Here is a 17,500-nt window from a genome sequence, read left to right on the forward strand (position 1 = left end):
TAGTCCTGCAGCTTTACCTTCTCTATACCTCACCTCATCCCTTAGTCCTGCAGAATCACCTTCTCTCCACCTCATCCCTTAGTCCTGCAGCTTTACCTTCTCTATACCTCACCTCATCCCTTAGTCCTGCAGAATCACCTTCTCTCCACCTCATCCCTTAGTCCTGCAGCATCACCTTCTCTCCACCTCTTCCCTTAGTCCTGCAGCATCACCTTCTCTCCACCTCATCCCTTAGTCCTGCAGCATCACATTCTCTCCATCGCACCCCTTAGTCCTGCATCACCTTCTCTCCACCTCATCCCTTAGTCCTGCAGCATCACCTTCTCTCCACCTCACCTCATCCCTTAGTCCTGCATCACCTTCTCTCCACCTCACCTCATCCCTTAGTCCTGCATCACCTTCTCTCCACCTCATCCCTTAGTCCTGCAGCATCACCTTCTCTAAATCTCATCCCTTAGTCCTGCAGCATCACCTTCTCTCCATCTCATCCCTTAGTCCTGCAGCTTTACCTTCTCTATACCTCACCTCATCCCTTAGTCCTGCAGAATCACCTTCTCTCCACCTCATCCCTTAGTCCTGCAGCATCACCTTCTCTCCACCTCATCCCTTAGTCCTGCAGCATCACCTGCTCTCCACCTCATCCTTTAGTCCTGCAGCATCACCTTCTCTCCACCTCATCCTTTAGTCCTGCAGCATCATCTTCTCTCCACCTCATCCCTTAGTCCTGCATCACCTTCTCTCCCTCTCATCTCATCCCTTATTCCTGCATCCACTTCTCTCCACCTCACCTCATCACATCTATACATAATGGACCTCTAGATCACAGAATGGACACAGGATAAGTGTCCCAGCAGTCTTAGGCAGTGGCAGCTAATGTTTAGTCAAAATACATAATTAAAACATATAGTTATGCATTCCCAGTCTGCATCCTTTGTGTGCTCATCGGTATTCTATGTCCACTCATTGTCTCCCTGTGTGTATCAGACTTCTCTGTCCACTTCCTGCTTCCTGTGTGTTTATCAGCCTTCTCTGTCTCTTCCCGCTTCCTGTGTATGTATCAGACTTCTCTGTCCACTTCCTTCTTCCTGTGTGTTTATCAGCCTTCTCTGTCTCTTCCTGCTTCCTGTGTGTATCAGTCTTCTCTGTCCTCTTCCTGCTTCCTGTAGGCTTCGTTGAGCAGCTGTATCTCCTCGCGGTAGCCTCCCGTCTCCTGTTTCTGCCTGCGACTGTTCTGCCGGTGGGCCTCCACCGTGTCAGGGATGTTGATGTTGAAGTTGTCCACCTCGGGGTTGCCACTGTTGGGGATGAGCAGTGAGTAGGAGGCTGTCTCCCCCAGGTCACAGGAGACAAAGCGGTTCTCCTTCCGAGAATAGCGCAGCGACGGGGAGCGGGCGTGGGTGGACGACTGGCTGATGTTCGAGATGATGGACACGCTGTCCGTGGCCTCCTCGTTGTCACAGATCTCCAACACCTCCAGGTGGATCTTCACATTGGTGTCCCGCATTCCCACCTCCACCTCCGTCCCCACTCCCCCGGCCGGGCCCACGGTGGTGGGGTCGTCTGCACTGGGCTCGTGGCCTACAGACTTCGAGCGGTAGACCTCCACCTTCTTGGTGGCGTGGGGGGAGATGGTGAGGCCGTCGCTGCTGACCTCGTAGGTGGAGAGGGAGAGGGTCTTCCCTGTGGGGGCATGCAGGGAGACGGTGCCCTGGAAGGCACACAGAGGGAGGGCCAGACCGCCCCCAGATCTCTGTAAGGACACAAGACGAACACAGACTAAAGTCAAAATCTAGTAGAGCAACAACTATACATTTTATCAAGGGCATATACAGAAATATCTCAACGTACATTTCCAATTATATACAGATCAAAGAGACCAAATAAATACAGATAATTTGTGATGTTGAAAATAAAAAAATTCAATTGAAATGGTAGTAGTTCTTAAAAGGCCTTTATCTTTGTTGAGAAACAGTGTGTGTATATACAGGTGTGATTAGAGCACAGGGTAGAATACCTTTTCTCTCATGTCAAGCTCCCCTGCATCACTCAGTTAGGTGCTAGCATAGCTCGTGGTAGCTCGTGGTAATATAATGGGTGATCTGCATCACTCAGCTAGGTGCTAGCATAGCTCGTGGTAATAGAATGGGTGATCTGCATCACTCAGCTAGGTGCTAGCATAGCTCGTGGTAATAGAATGGGTGATCTGCATCACTCAGCTAGGTGCTAGCATAGCTCGTGGTAATAGAATGGGTGATCTGCATCACTCAGCTAGGTGCTAGCATAGCTCGTGGTAATAGAATGGGTGATCTGCATCACTCAGCTAGGTGCTAGCATAGCTCGTGGTAATAGAATGGGTGATCTGCATCACTCAGCTAGGTGCTAGCATAGCTCGTGGTAATAGAATGGGTGATCTGCATCACTCAGCTAGGTGCTAGCATAGCTCGTGGTAATAGAATGGGTGAGCTTCCACCATTAAGTGTAAATGGATGTTCTCAATCCATTATTACTTTCATTAACGAAGGGTCCCTCTTTTAAATTACAAGACTATTTTCAATAATTTAATATTTTGCATTTTGTCATGTCGCTTTAATGTTGATGTACTTGTATGTAAACACAGATTTCATTCTAAGAGAAAGAGAGAGAAACTGACCCAAAAATTAAGGAAAGCATTGAAAATGTACAGAATCAGTGAGCATAGCCTTGCTATTGAGAAAGGCCGACTTGGCACTCAAGAGAAGACAGGCTATGTGCACACTGCCCACAACATGAGGTGGAAACTGAGCTGCACTTCCTAACCTCCTGCCAAATGTATGACCATATTAGAGACACATATTTCCCTCAGATTACACAGATCCACAAAGATTTTGAAAACAAACCCGATTTTGATAAACTCCCATATCTACTGGGTGAAATACCACAGTGTGCCATCACAGCAGCAAGATTTGTGACCTCTTGCCACGAGAAAAGGGCAACCAGTGAAGAACAAACGACATTGTAAATACAACCCATATTTATGTTTATTTATTTTCCCTTTTGTACTTTAACTATTTGTACATCGTTACAACACTCTATATAGACATAATATGACATTTGTAATGTCTCTATTCTGTTGGAACTGTTGTGAGTGTCATGTTTACTGTTTAGTTTTTATTGTTTACTTCACTTTTATTTATTATCTATTTCATTTGCTCTGGCAATGTAAAAATATGTTTTCCATGCCAATAAAGCCCTTTAATTGAGAGTGTGAGAGCGTGAGAAAGAGAGTGAGAGAGGCATAGCGAGTGAGAGAGGCATAGCGTGAGAGGGAGAGAAAGTGAGAGGGAGAGAGGGAAAGAGAGAGTGTGAGAAAGAGAGTGAGAGAGGCATAGCGAGTGAGAGTGTGAGAGGGAGAGAAAGTGAGAGGGAGAGAGGGAAAGAGAGAGTGTGAGAGCGTGAGAAAGAGAGTGAGAGAGGCATAGTGAGTGAGAGAGGCATAGCGCGAGAGAGTGTGAGAGGGAGAGAAAGTGAGAGGGAGAGAAAGTGAGAGGGAGAGAGGGAAAGAGAGAGTGTGAGAGCGTGAGAAAGTGAGAGGGAGAAAGTGAGAGGGAGAAAGTGAGAGGAGAGGGGAAAGAGAAGTGAGAGGGAGAGAAAGTGAGAGGGAGAAAGTGAGAGGAGAGAGGGAAGTGTGAGAGTGAGAGAAAGTGAGAGGGAGAGAAAGTGAGAGGGAGAGAAAGTGAGAGGGAGAGAGGGAAAGAGAGAGTGTGAGAGGGAGAGAAAGTGAGAGGGAGAGAGGGAAAGAGAGAGTGTGAGAGGGAGAGAAAGTGAGAGGGAGAGAGGGAAAGAGAGAGTGTGAGAGGGAGAGAAAGTGAGAGGGAGAGAGGGAAAGAGAGAGTGTGAGAGTAACGGTTAAGGGAGTGCCAGGTTGTCTAACTGGTTGTAATTGAGCTTGACTAAGATGAGTTAATTAAGACATGGTGATCTGGTGATCTTACCCACCCTGTCATTCTCTCCATCTTCAACCCCCTCTCTTTCATATATAATAATAATATAATAATATAATAATATAATAATATATCCTTTCCTTTCCTTTCTTTCCTTTCCTTTCCTTTCTCTCTCTTATCTGTCTTACCCTCTGTCCCTCTGTCTTACCCTCTGTCTCCCATTGTCTCTCTTTCTCTCTATCCCACATTCGAGAAAACTAAAGCATTGAGGAGTCAATATGCCTGCCGTGTCTCACAGTCACGCTGGGAGGAAAACACACTGTGCCAGTCGAATCAAATAATACACCAAGCCGATCAGCGGAGCAACAGAGAGGGGAGAGCAGGAGGGGGGCATAGGGGTAGGCAGAGAGAGAGTGAGAGAGAGTGTTTCTAAAATGTCCTTAACATTGCCCAGAGATAGAGAGTGATAGTGAAAGCTAGTGTCACCCTGTCTTTATTAACACAGTGGGTAGAGTCACTGAAAGGCCAAACAATGTCTTCCTCCTTAATGTCTGGAAAACTAGAGGCTTGAGGCTTGTAGCAGTGATGAAAACAGAACACAACAACAACACAACCCTGACCTCTGTTTTCATCTGTGAAGCACGTGACCTTCTGTTCCTAATGTGTTATGTGTTTCCAGAAATGTTACGTGGTATATCATCCAGTATGTGAGAACATCTTCACACACAAACACACACACACACACACACACACACACACACACACACACACACACACACACACACACACACACACACACACACACACACACACACACACACAACATACTATGAACAGGATGTAAACTAAGTGCACTTCCTAATCCACAGCACAGCAGCGTTGTAGAAAGCAGCCAATTTGTGTGTGTGTGTGTGTGTGTGTGTGTGTGTGTGTGTGTGTGTGTGTGTGTGTGTGTGTGTGTGTGTGTGTGTGTGTGTGTGTGTGTGTGTGTGTGTGTGTGTGTGTGTTTGTGTGTGTGTGTGTCTGGAGTACAATGTGTTTATCACGCCTTCCTAATATTGAGTTGCACAGTAATTATGACAACTTCCAGTGGACGTCTTCCAACCTATCAGAGCTCATGAACTGACTGACATGTTGTCCACCCAATCAAAGGATCAGAGAATGAATCTAGTACTGAAAGCATAAGCTACAGCTAGCGAGCACCGCAGTCTATAACATGTAGTAAGTAGTTGACTCAAAGAGATAGACAATAGTAGAACAGTTTTGAACTAATTAATTAATTAAAAAATAAAGTGAATACAGCTATCTAGTGTTTTAGCTCAAACACCCGGCTCCAAACAGAAAGGGATGATATGTTAGCCATCAGGCTACGGCTAGCCAACTGAAAGGGATGCGATGTTAGCCATCAGGCTACGGCTAGCCAACAGAAAGGGATGCTATGTTAGCCAGCAGGCTACGGCTAGCCAACAGAAAGGGATGCTATGTTAGCCAGCTGGCTACGGCTAGCCAACAGAAAGGGATGCTATGTTAGCCAGCAGGCTACGGCTAGCCAACAGAAAGGGATGCTATGTTAGCCAGCAGGCTACGGCTAGCCAACAGAAAGGGATGCTATGTTAGCCAGCAGGCTACGGCTAGCCAACAGAAAGGGATGCTATGTTAGCCAGCAGGCTACGGCTAGCCAACAGAAAGGGATGCTATGTTAGCCAGCTGGCTACGGCTAGCCAACAGAAAGGGATGCTATGTTAGCCAGCAGGCTACGGCTAGCCAACAGAAAGGGATGCTATGTTAGCCAGCAGGCTACGGCTAGCCAACAGAAAGGGATGCTATGTTAGCCAGCTGGCTACGGCTAGCCAACAGAAAGGGATGCTATGTTAGCCAGCTGGCTACGGCTAGCCAACAGAAAGGGATGCTATGTTAACCAGCTGGCTACGGCTAGCCAACAGAAAGGGATACTATGTTAGCCAGCAGGCTAGCCGACACTGGAACTCTTCCAAGTCGAGTTAGATTTTGGTTTTAATAATTATGAATTATCAGTTGGTTTTATTAATTTATTGCCACTGGGGCCCAGGGGTGTAACTGCTAAACTGCTTCAACACTGTACTGCATGATTGTAGCGGGTTTACCAACTAATTAGCTCTAGTAGCGATGTTGACTAGCTATGACATTAGCTAATATGGTGACAACGATGTAGGCAGTTAGCGGTTATGATATGAAGGCTTGAAAAGGTTTTTTCTCCTGGTCACAGGCAGCTGATTTAGTGTTCACTGAAGTCCACAAACAAAGGGAAAAGGTGAAGAAGAGCACGTAGACGTGAGAAGGAATTCTACAAGGAGCAAAATGATCATGCTGTTTGTATGTGGCTGCTATGAAAGTGAACTGTGTCTGCGTGTGATTCATTCCGCCGATTTTCTTGAAAAAAAACATTTCTTAAAAGGAAGCAAACGGAATGAAACAGAGATGACCATACCTAAATTTGTCCAATAGAAACTCTCGTTTGCAACTGTTGGACTACTGATTACACCCTAGATCAGCTAGATGCAGACAGGAGTGTGCAAGGCGGTATTGAATGTGTCACTGTCTGTCAGTTTGACTGATCAAATTTCTCTCGACTTTGTGCACCTACGTTGTAAACTTTTATAGGCTAGATTGTAGCAACTTCATGATGGGTTTAGGGAAAATTAGAGTATCATGTAGTAGCCTAAACCTATCGATGTTACATTGAACTAGGTGAATGGAATATGAATGACAGTCATCCAATATCCTGTAATAGAAATAAGGCCATGTTCACGAAACAAAAATCATCCTCTCTCATCTTAAACGTCGCCGAACGTCACTGAATTTAGGTAACATGTTCATGTAGGTAGGGGTAAAAGTGATCAGGCAATCAGGATAGATAACCAAGAGAGTAGCAGCAGCAGCAGTAGCAGCAGCAGCATATGTGAAGAGAATGAAAGAGTGTGGAAGATCCACAGATGATGCAATCTCTGTTGCACTCCACACTGTCCTTTCCCACCTGGACAAAAGGAACACTTATGTGAGAATGCAATTCATTGACTACAGCTCAGCGTTCAACACCATAGTACCCTCAAATCACTAAGCTAAGGAAGGACCCTGGGACTCAACACCTCCCTCTGCAACTTGATCCTGGATTTCCTGATGGGCCGCCCCCAGGTGGTGAGGGTAGGTAGCAACACATCTGCCATCCTGAACACTGGAGCTTCCCAGGGGTGCGTGCTCAGTCCACTCCTCTACTCTCTGTTCACCTATGACTGCATGGCCAGACACGACTCCAACACAATCATTAAGTTTGCAAACGACACAACAGTGGTAGGCCTGATCACCGACAATGACGAGACAGCCAATAGGGAGGAGGTCAGAGACCTGGCCGGGTGGTGCCAGAATAACAACCTATCCCTCAATGTAACCAAGACTAAGGAGATGATTGTGGACTACAGGAAAAGGAGGACTGAGCACGCCCCCATTATCATCGGCGGGGCTGTAGTGGAGCAGGTTCAGAGCTTCAAGTTCCTTGGTGTCCATATCAACAACAAACTAGAATGGTCCAAACACACCAAGACAGTTGTGAAGAGGGCACGACAACACCTATTCCCCCTCAGGAGACTACAAAGATTTGGCATGGGTCCTGAGATCCTCAAAATGTTCTACAGCTGCAACATCGAGAGCATCTTGACTGGTTGCATCACTGCCTGGTACGGCAATTGCTCGGCCTCCGACCGCAAGGTACTACAGAGGGTAGTGGGTACGGCCCAGTACATCACTGAGGCTAAGCTGCCTGCCATCCAGGACCTCTACAGCAGGCAGTGTCAGAGGAAGGCCCTAAAAATTGTCAAAGACCCCAGCCACCCCAGCCATAAACTGTTCTCTCTACTACCGCATGGCAAGCGTTACCGAAGTGCCAAGTCTAGGACAAAAAGGCTTCTCAACAGTTTTTACCCCCAAGCCATAAGACTCCTGAACAGGTAATCAAATGGCGACCGGGACTATTTGCATTGTGTGCCACCCCAACCCCTCTTTTACACTGCTGCTACTCTCTGTTTATCGTATATGCATAGTCACTTTAACTACACATCCATGTACATACTACCTCAATTGGCCCGACCAACTAGTGCTCCCGCACATTGGCTAACCGGGCTATCTGCATTGCAACCCGTCAACCCCTCTTTTACACTACTGCTACTCTCTGTTCATCATATATGCATATTCACTTTAACCATACCGACATGTACATACTACCTCAATCAGCCTGACTAACTGGTGTCTGTATATAACCTCTCTACTGTATATAGCCTCTCTACTGTATATAACCTCTCTACTGTATATAACCTCTCTACTGTATATAGCCTCTCTACTGTATATAACCTCTCTACTGTATATAGCCTCTCTACTGTATATAGCCTCGCTACTGTATATAACCTCTCTACTGTATATAGCCTCTCTACTGTATATAGCCTCTCTACTGTATATAGCCTCTCTACTGTATATAACCTCTCTACTGTATATAGCCTCACTACTGTATATAGCCTCTACTGTATATAACCTCTCTACTGTATATAGCCTCTCTACTGTATATAGCCTCACTACTGTATATAGCCTCGCTACTGTATATAACCTCTCTACTGTATATAGCCTCTCTACTGTATATAGCCTCACTACTGTATATAGCCTCGCTACTGTATATAACCTCTCTACTGTATATAGCCTCACTAATGTATATAGCCTCTCTACTGTATATAACCTCTCTACTGTATATAGCCTCTCTACTGTATATAGCCTCTCTACTGTATATTGCCTCGCTACTGTATATAACCTCTCTACTGTATATAGCCTCGCTACTGTATATAGCCTCGCTACTGTATATAGCCTCTCTACTGTATAGAGCCTCTCTACTGTATATAGCCTCTCTACTGTATATAACCTCTCTACTGTATATAGCCTCTCTACTGTTATAGCCTCGCTACTGTATATAGCCTCACTACTGTATATAACCGCGCTACTGTATATAACCGCGCTACTGTATATAACCGCGCTACTGTATATAGCCTCTCTACTGTATATAGCCTCTTTACTGTATATAGCCTCTCTACTGTATATAGCCTCTCTACTGTATATAACCTCTCTACTGTATATAGCCTCTCTACTGTATATAGCCTCTCTACTGTATATAGCCTCTCTACTGTATATAGCCTCTCTACTGTATATAACCTCTCTACTGTATATAGCCTCTCTACTGTATAGAGCCTCACTACTGTATATAACCTCTCTACTGTATATAACCTCTCTACTGTATAGAGCCTCTCTACTGTATATAACCTCTCTACTGTATATAGCCTGGCTACTGTTATAGCCTCTCTACTGTATATAGCCTGTCTTTTTACTGTTGTTTTATTTCTTTACTTACCTATTGTTCACCTAATACCTTTTTTTGCACTATTGGTTAGATCCTGTAAGGAAGCATTTCACTGTAAGGTCTACATCTGTTGTATTCAGCACACGTGACAAATAAACTTTGATTTGATTCTAGGGCCTTCATCTGAGACCCGCCTGGTATAGAGGTCCAGGATGGCAGGGAGCTTGGCTCCAGTGATGTACTGGGCGGGTATGCATTACCCTTTCAAGCACCTTATGGGTTGATGCCAAGAAGTTGATGCCAGTCAAGATGCTCTCAATGGTGCAGCTGTAGAACCTTTTTGAGGATCTGAGGGCCTGTCCCAAACATTTTCAGCCTCCTGAGTAGGAAGAAGAGTTGACGTGCACTATTCACAACTGTGTTGGTGTGTTTGGACCACGATAGTTCCTTAGTGATGGAGACACAGAGGAACTCGAAGCTCTCGATCCATTTCACTGCAGTCCCTTTTGGAGTCGTGCGGTCATGGGTGAACAGGGAGTACAGGAGGGGACTGAGCACTCACCCCTGAGGGTCCCCCATGTTTGAGGGTCAGTGTGACGCATGTGTTGTCGCCTACCTTCACCACCTGGAGGCTGCCAGTCAGGAAGTCCATGATCTAGTTGCAGAGGGAGGTGTTCAGTCCCAGGGTCCTGAGCTTAGTGATGAGCTTGGAGGGCACTATGGTGTTGAAAACTGAGCTGTATTCAATTAACAGCATTCTCACGTAGGTGTTTCTTTTAGCCAAGTGGGAAAGGGCAGTGTGGAGTACACTAGAGATTGCGTCATCTGTGGATCTGTTGGGGCGGTATGCGAACTGGAGTGGGTCCAGGGTGACTGGGATGATGGTGTTGATGTGAGCCATGGCCAGCCTTTAGAAGACATTTTGCCTCGTCTAGCAGGCTCGTGTCACTATGCAGCTCGCGGCTGGGTTCCCCTTTTAATATAATAATATAATATATGCCATTTAGCAGACGCTTTTATCCAAAGCGACTTACAGTCATGTGTGCATACATTCTACGTATGGGTGGTCCCGGGAATCGAACCCACTACCCTGGCGTTACAAGCGCCATGCTCTTGTACTTCTTGATAGTTTGCAAGCCACATCCGATGAGTGTCAAAGTCGGGCATAGTAGGATTCAATCTTAGTCCTGTGTTGATACTTTGCCTGTTTGATGGTTCGTCATAGGGTGTGTGCATGTGTGTGGGAAGCCTGGTCCCAACCTCCTGAGAGTTCCCTACTACCCGAAAGCGGAATCGCTCAGAACAGCTGACACCTGTGGCTGGATGGCTGCAATCTGGAGCAGTGTAAAGTGTAGAATACAGTATGTTTTAAAGTAGAAAGTGTAGGGTACAGTATGTTGTGAAATAGAAACTATGTTTTGAAATAGAAAATGAATGGTGCATCTGTTGTAAAGTAGAAAGTGTAGGGTGCAGTATGTTGTAAAGTAGAAAGTAGAAAGCGTAGGGTACAGTATGTTGTAAAGTAGAAAGTAGATTGTGTAGGATACAGTATGTTGTAAAGAATAATGTGTAGGATACAGTATGTTCCCTGACTTCTCCTGGCTGTCAGCTCAATATCATTCAGTCTGACTTCTGGCTGTCAACTCAATATCATTCAGTCTGACTTCTCCTGGCTGTCAGCTCAATATCATTCAGTCTGACTTCTCCTGGCTGTCAGCTCGATATCATTCAGTCTGACTTCTGGCTGTCAACTCAATATCATTCAGTCTGACTTCTCCTGGCTGTCAACTCAATATCATTCAGTCTGACTTCTCCTGGCTGTCAACTCAATATCATTCAGTCTGACTTCTCCTGGCTGTCAGCTCAATATCATTCAGTCTGACTTCTGGCTGTCAACTCAATATCATTCAGTCTGACTTCTCCTGGCTGTCAACTCAATATCATTCAGTCTGACTTCTCCTGGCTGTCAACTCAATATCATTCAGTCTGACTTCTCCTGGCTGTCAGCTCAATATCATTCAGTCTGACTTCTCCTGGCTGTCAACTCAATATCATTCAGTCTGACTTCTCCTGGCTGTCAGCTCAATATCATTCAGTCTGACTTCTGGCTGTCAACTCAATATCATTCAGTCTGACTTCTCCTGGCTGTCAACTCAATATCATTCAGTCTGACTTCTCCTGGCTGTCAGCTCAATATCATTCAGTCTGACTTCTCCTGGCTGTCAGCTCGATATCATTCAGTCAGGAACCCATTACCAGGACAATACTCAGAGTACAATACACACACACACTCACGCAAACCCACAGTGTTTGAGTGTGAATGTGTGTCTTTGAGATAGGGGAATGAGCGTGAATGTGTGTCTTTGAGATAGGGGACTGAGTGTGAATGTGTGTCTTTGAGATAGGGGACTGAGTGTGAATGTGTGTCTTTGAGATAGGGGACTGAGTGTGAATGTTTGTCTTTGAGATAGGGAACTGTGTGGTCTCAAAATGGGCTCTGTCTCTTCTCATTGTTCGTTCCTTTGTTTTCTAAACCCTTTCCTTCAGCAGTGGAGCGATTGTATACCGTGTTCACGCACAGCCAAACCTCCCTCACACCTTCTTCCACTGTCATTATTCACATCAGGTCTGGAAACAGGCTTAAAAAACTGTATACAGAACTGAATCTAAATAGACAGACCTGACTTTTTCAAAGTTCAGAGTTCAAAGTTCAGAGTTCATGAATTTCATAGAAGGTAATGCCTATCCTGAGAAATTAGACTAGAATCACAGGGTTATATCTGAATAACACGAGTATTCCTAAAACCACAACTGTCAAATACAATGCACAATCCTACCATTCTGAGGTAAACGGTTAACTAAGACAGGAAGGACTGCAAAACAACATAGAGTCATTTAGCTGTAGGTCTATCTCCTGTTGTCATTTAACTGTAGGTCTATCTCCTGTTGTCATTTAACTGTAGGTCTATCTCCTGTTGTCATTTAACTGTAGGTCTATCTCCTGTTGTCATTTAACTGTAGGTCTATCTCCTGTTGTCATTTAACTGTAGGTCTATCTCCTGTTGTCATTTAACTGTAGGTCTATCTCCTGTTGTCATTTAACTGTAGGTCTATCTCCTGTTGTCATTTAACTGTAGGTCTATCTCCTGTTGTCATTTAACTGTAGGTCTATCTCCTGTTGTCATTTAACTGTAGGTCTATCTCCTGTTATCATTTAGCTGTAGGTCTATCTCCTGTTGTCATTTAACTGTAGGTCTATCTCCTGTTGTCATTTAACTGTAGGTCTATCTCCTGTTGTCATTTAACTGTAGGTCTATCTCCTGTTGTCATTTTAATGGTTGGTGGGGCGTAATGTCAGGGATAATTCACTGAAATGATTCTGGCCATCGATCTACGCTTTGATAACTGACATGAATCTGGGTTGCTGTGGTTCAAAGAACAGCCAATAACATCACTGTGACTGCAATGTGACTCTCTACAATGACTGGCATTTCAATGCAAGCACAAGTCCATCTCTCTCTCTCTCTTTCTCTTTCTCTTTCTCTTTCTCTCTCTCTCTCTCTCTCTCTCTCTCTCTCTCTCTCTCTCTCTCTCTCTCTCTCTCTCTCTCTCTCTCTCTCTCTCTCTCTCTCTCTCTCTCTCTCTCTCTCTCTCTCACTCACACACACACACACACACACACACACACACTAGATGCACACACACACACACACACACACATGCACACATGGCTTGCTTTCAAGTGAAGCTGCTGAATGTCCCAACAACGAACCGCTACAACGGGACATTTAAGTGACTTGTACCATCTGTGAGCTTTTTAAATGACCAATTAGAAAGCCATCAGGCTTGCCAGCGCCGACAGGTGCGCTCCGTACAGAGGCTATGGGTCACTTCTGCCTAACGTAATGTGTGTACACTCACAAGTAGCCATAGAGAGATGAAAAGTCCATCTGTTGTAAGGGGCCAGTTCCTTAGCATTGGCCCTGAATTACAAACGTTTTAGTTACTGGTAGGCCTACGCAATATCACTATAGCTACTGTTAATTCATGATTGTTCACTTGTTTGCAAGTGAGAATAAAGCAGAATAAAGTAGGATAATCAATATTATACAACGGGTCTAATCCTGAATTCTGATTGGTTAAATACGTATTCCAGCTGGTGTCTATTCCACAAATCATTATTTGAATAGGTTGGTAACCCGTTGTATAAAAGTGATTAATACCCTCGAAGCCGGCGTTTGTTGGATATATTGGCACGGTTTGCCGGCCCTCGACTTCGATACCAATATATCCAACAAACGCCGGCTTCTCGGGCGTTATCACTTCATCATATGATGGCTAGATAGCAGGGGACATATTGGTCAGCCTCGTTCACACTGCAGGTCTTAATGCTCAAATCCGTTTTTGGGGAATAGGGTACAGGTGACCAAGTCGAATGCGTGTGTTCAGACAGCAGTCATTTGCTGACCTGGCTACGGCGGTTGTCATAGTAACGACTGGTGTGTGAGCGGTGGTGTATTCTGATTGGTGTCGGTTCTCCCGCTTCACTCAGAAGTTCTGTAGCGAGCTAAGCTGACAACAATGTCACAGCGTCACCATGGACGTTTCCCAGTCACTTCCAATGTAGAGTAAGAATACTTTAGTAAGTAAAACAAATTATCCAACTTTCAAAACAAATCATTTTTGGCTAGTCACAGCAGTCAACTAGCTAGTCACAGCAGTCAACTAGCTAGTCACAGCAGTCAACTAGCTAGTCGCAGCAGTCAACTAGCTAGTCACAGCAGTCAACTAGCTAGTCGCAGCAGTCAACTAGCTAGTCACAGCAGTCAACTAGCTAGTCGCAGCAGTCAACTAGCTAGTCGCAGCAGTCAACTAGCTAGTCGCAGCAGTCAACTAGCTAGTCGCAGCAGTCAACTGGCTAGTCGCAGCAGTCAACTGGCTCGTCGCAGCAGTCAACTCAGCTGTCGCAGCAGTCAACTGCTAGTCGCAGCAGTCAACTAGCTCGTCGCAGCAGTCAACTAGCTAGTCGCAGCAGTCAACTAGCTCGTCGCAGCAGTCAACTAGCTAGTCGCAGCAGTCAACTAGCTCGTCGCAGCAGTCAACTAGCTAGTCGCAGCAGTCAACTAGCTCGTCGCAGCAGTCAACTAGCTAGTCGCAGCAGTCAACTAGCTCGTCGCAGCAGTCAACTAGCTAGTCGCAGCAGTCAACTAGCTAGTCGCAGCAGTCAACTAGCTCGTCGCAGCAGTCAACTAGCTAGTCGCAGCAGTCAACTAGCTAGTCGCAGCAGTCAACTAGCTAGTCGCAGCAGTCAACTAGCTAGTCGCAGCAGTCAACTAGCTCGTCGCAGCAGTCAACTAGCTAGTCGCAGCAGTCAACTAGCTAGTCGCAGCAGTCAACTAGCTCGTCACAGCAGTCAACTAGCTAGTCGCAGCAGTCAACTAGCTAGTCACAGCAGTCAACTAGCTAGTCGCAGCAGTCAACTAGCTAGTCACAGCAGTCAACTAGCTAGTCACAGCAGTCAACTAGCTAGTCACAGCAGTCAACTAGCTCGTCACAGCAGTCAACTAGCTAGTCACAGCAGTCAACTAGCTCGTCACAGCAGTCAACTAGCTAGTCACAGCAGTCAACTAGCTCGTCACAGCAGTCAACTAGCTAGTCACAGCAGTCAACTAGCTCGTCACAGCAGTCAACTAGCTAGTCACAGCAGTCAACTAGCTCGTCACAGCAGTCAACTAGCTAGTCACAGCAGTCAACTAGCTCGTCACAGCAGTCAACTAGCTAGTCACAGCAGTCAACTAGCTCGTCACAGCAGTCAACTAGCTCGTCACAGCAGTCAACTAGCTAGTCACAGCAGTCAACTAGCTAGTCACAGCAGTCAACTAGCTAGTCACAGCAGTCAACTAGCTAGTCACAGCAGTCAACTAGCTAGTCACAGCAGTCAACTAGCTCGTCACAGCAGTCAACTAGCTAGTCGCAGCAGTCAACTAGCTAGTCTCAGCAGTCAACTAGCTAGTCACAGCAGTCAACTAGCTAGTCACAGCAGTCAACTAGCTAGTCGCAGCAGTCAACTAGCTCTCGTCACAGCAGTCAACTAGCTAGTCGCAGCAGTCAACTAGCTAGTCACAGCAGTCAACTAGCTAGTCGCAGCAGGCTCGTCACAGCAGTCAACTGGCTCGTCGCAGCAGTCAACTGGCTAGTCGCAGCAGTCAACTAGCTCGTCAGCAGTCAACTGGCTGGTCACAGCAGTCAACTAGCTAGTCGCAGCAGTCAACTGGCTCGTCGCGCAGTCAACTGGCTAGTCGCAGCAGTCAACTAGCTAGTCACAGCAGTCAACTAGCTAGTCGCAGCAGTCAACTAGCTAGTCAGCAGTCCCACTAGCTAGTCACAGCAGTCAACTGGCTAGTCACAGCAGTCAACTAGCTAGTCGCAGCAGTCAACTGGCTAGTCGCAGCAGTCAACTGGCTAGTCGCGGCAGTCAACTGGCAGTCGCAGCAGTCAACTAGCTAGTCGCAGCAGTCAACTGCTAGCGCAGCAGTCAACTAGCTAGTCGCAGCAGTCAACTGGCTAGTCGCAGCAGTCAACTAGCTAGTCGCAGCAGTCAACTGGCTCGTCGCAGCAGTCAACTAGCTAGTCGCAGCAGTCAACTAGCTAGTCGCAGCAGTCAACTAGCTAGTCGCGGCAGTCAACTGGCTAGTCGCAGCAGTCAACTAGCTAGTCGCAGCAGTCAACTGGCTAGTCGCAGCAGTCAACTAGCTCGTCGCAGCAGTCAACTGGCTAGTCACAGCAGTCAACTAGCTCGTCACAGCAGTCAACTAGCTAGTCGCAGCAGTCAACTAGCTAGTCGCAGCAGTCAACTAGCTAGTCGCAGCAGTCAACTAGCTCAGTCGCAGCAGTCAACTAGCTCGTCGCAGCAGTCAACTAGCTAGTCGCAGCAGTCAACTAGCTAGTCGCAGCAGTCAACTAGCTAGTCGCAGCAGTCAACTAGCTAGTCGCAGCAGTCAACTAGCTCGTCACAGCAGTCAACTAGCTAGTCGCAGCAGTCAACTAGCTAGTCGCAGCAGTCAACTAGCTAGTCGCAGCAGTCAACTAGCTAGTCGCAGCAGTCAACTAGCTAGTCGCAGCAGTCAACTAGCTAGTCGCAGCAGTCAACTAGCTAGTCGCAGCAGTCAACTAGCTAGTCACAGCAGTCAACTAGCTCGTCGCAGCTGTCAACTAGCTAGTCACAGCAGTCAACTAGCTCGTCACAGCAGTCAACTAGCTAGTCACAGCAGTCAACTAGCTAGTCGCAGCAGTCAACTAGCTCGTCGCAGCAGTCAACTAGCTCGTCGCAGCAGTCAACTAGCTAGTCGCAGCAGTCAACTAGCTAGTCGCAGCAGTCAACTAGCTAGTCGCAGCAGTCAACTAGCTAGTCGCAGCAGTCAACTAGCTAGTCGCAGCAGTCAACTAGCTCGTCACAGCAGTCAACTAGCTAGTCACAGCAGTCAACTAGCTAGTCACAGCAGTCAACTAGCTAGTCACAGCAGTCAACTAGCTCGTCACAGCAGTCAACTAGCTAGTCGCAGCAGTCAACTAGCTCGTCACAGCAGTCAACTAGCTCGTCACAGCAGTCAATTAGTTTGTAAACTGCTAGTCGCAGCAGTCAACTAGCTAGTCGGCAGTCAACTAGCTCGTCACAGCAGTCAACTAGCTTCAGTCACAGCAGTCAACTAGCTAGTCGCAGCGTGAACTGTAGTCAACTTCTAGCTAGTCACAGCAGTCAACTAGCTAGTCACAGCAGTCAACTAGCTAGTCACAACAGTCAACTAGCTAGTCACAGCAGTCAACTAGCTAGTCACAGCAGTCAACTAGCTAGCAAGGTAGCTGTTTAACTTTCTAACACATTCACTAATTAGTTTGTAAACAATTAACAAGCTAACTAGCTGCCACATGTTATGGTCAAAACTGTTAACAGAATAGCAAGCAAGCAACAAGATATGGCAAATCATATAAATCAGATTTGACCTTTCAGACACAAGTTGCATGGCAAGGAATAAGATCTGTACATGACTTCAAAACACATACGAAAGTGGTTTGAAATGTGGATTGAAATATCAGATTCCATGTGCTTTTTTGGCAGTTCGGAATGTGAACTGTAGGTCTATCATATCTTCTATCTATATATATATATATATATCTATATCTTCTATCTATATATATATATATCTTCTATCTA

General features: G+C 46.1%; 1 protein-coding gene across 5 annotated transcripts in view; it reads right to left on the bottom strand.

Annotated features, from left to right (window-relative positions):
• LOC118375658 (probable G-protein coupled receptor 149) overlaps positions 1-17,500 on the bottom strand; it is a 25,389-nt gene that overhangs the window by 1,535 nt on the left and 6,354 nt on the right. Inside the window, exons 1-2 of one of the 5 annotated variants that reach the window (XR_008091311.1) lie at positions 589-704; positions 1-359 (exon numbers count right to left, since the gene is read on the bottom strand). The exon at positions 1-359 is cut by the window's left edge and continues 209 nt beyond it. Coding sequence is in view for 1 of the 5 variants with exons in the window: in XM_052495659.1 (XP_052351619.1) it covers positions 1,133-1,750 (618 nt within the window). In the remaining 4 variants the exon portion in view is untranslated. The other 4 variants (XR_008091318.1, XR_008091303.1, XR_008091297.1 and 1 more) reach the window with 4 other exon arrangements.

The sequence above is a fragment of the Oncorhynchus keta genome, chromosome 1 (genome assembly GCF_023373465.1).
Source record: "Oncorhynchus keta strain PuntledgeMale-10-30-2019 chromosome 1, Oket_V2, whole genome shotgun sequence".
NCBI classification, from domain to species: domain Eukaryota; kingdom Metazoa; phylum Chordata; class Actinopteri; order Salmoniformes; family Salmonidae; genus Oncorhynchus; species Oncorhynchus keta.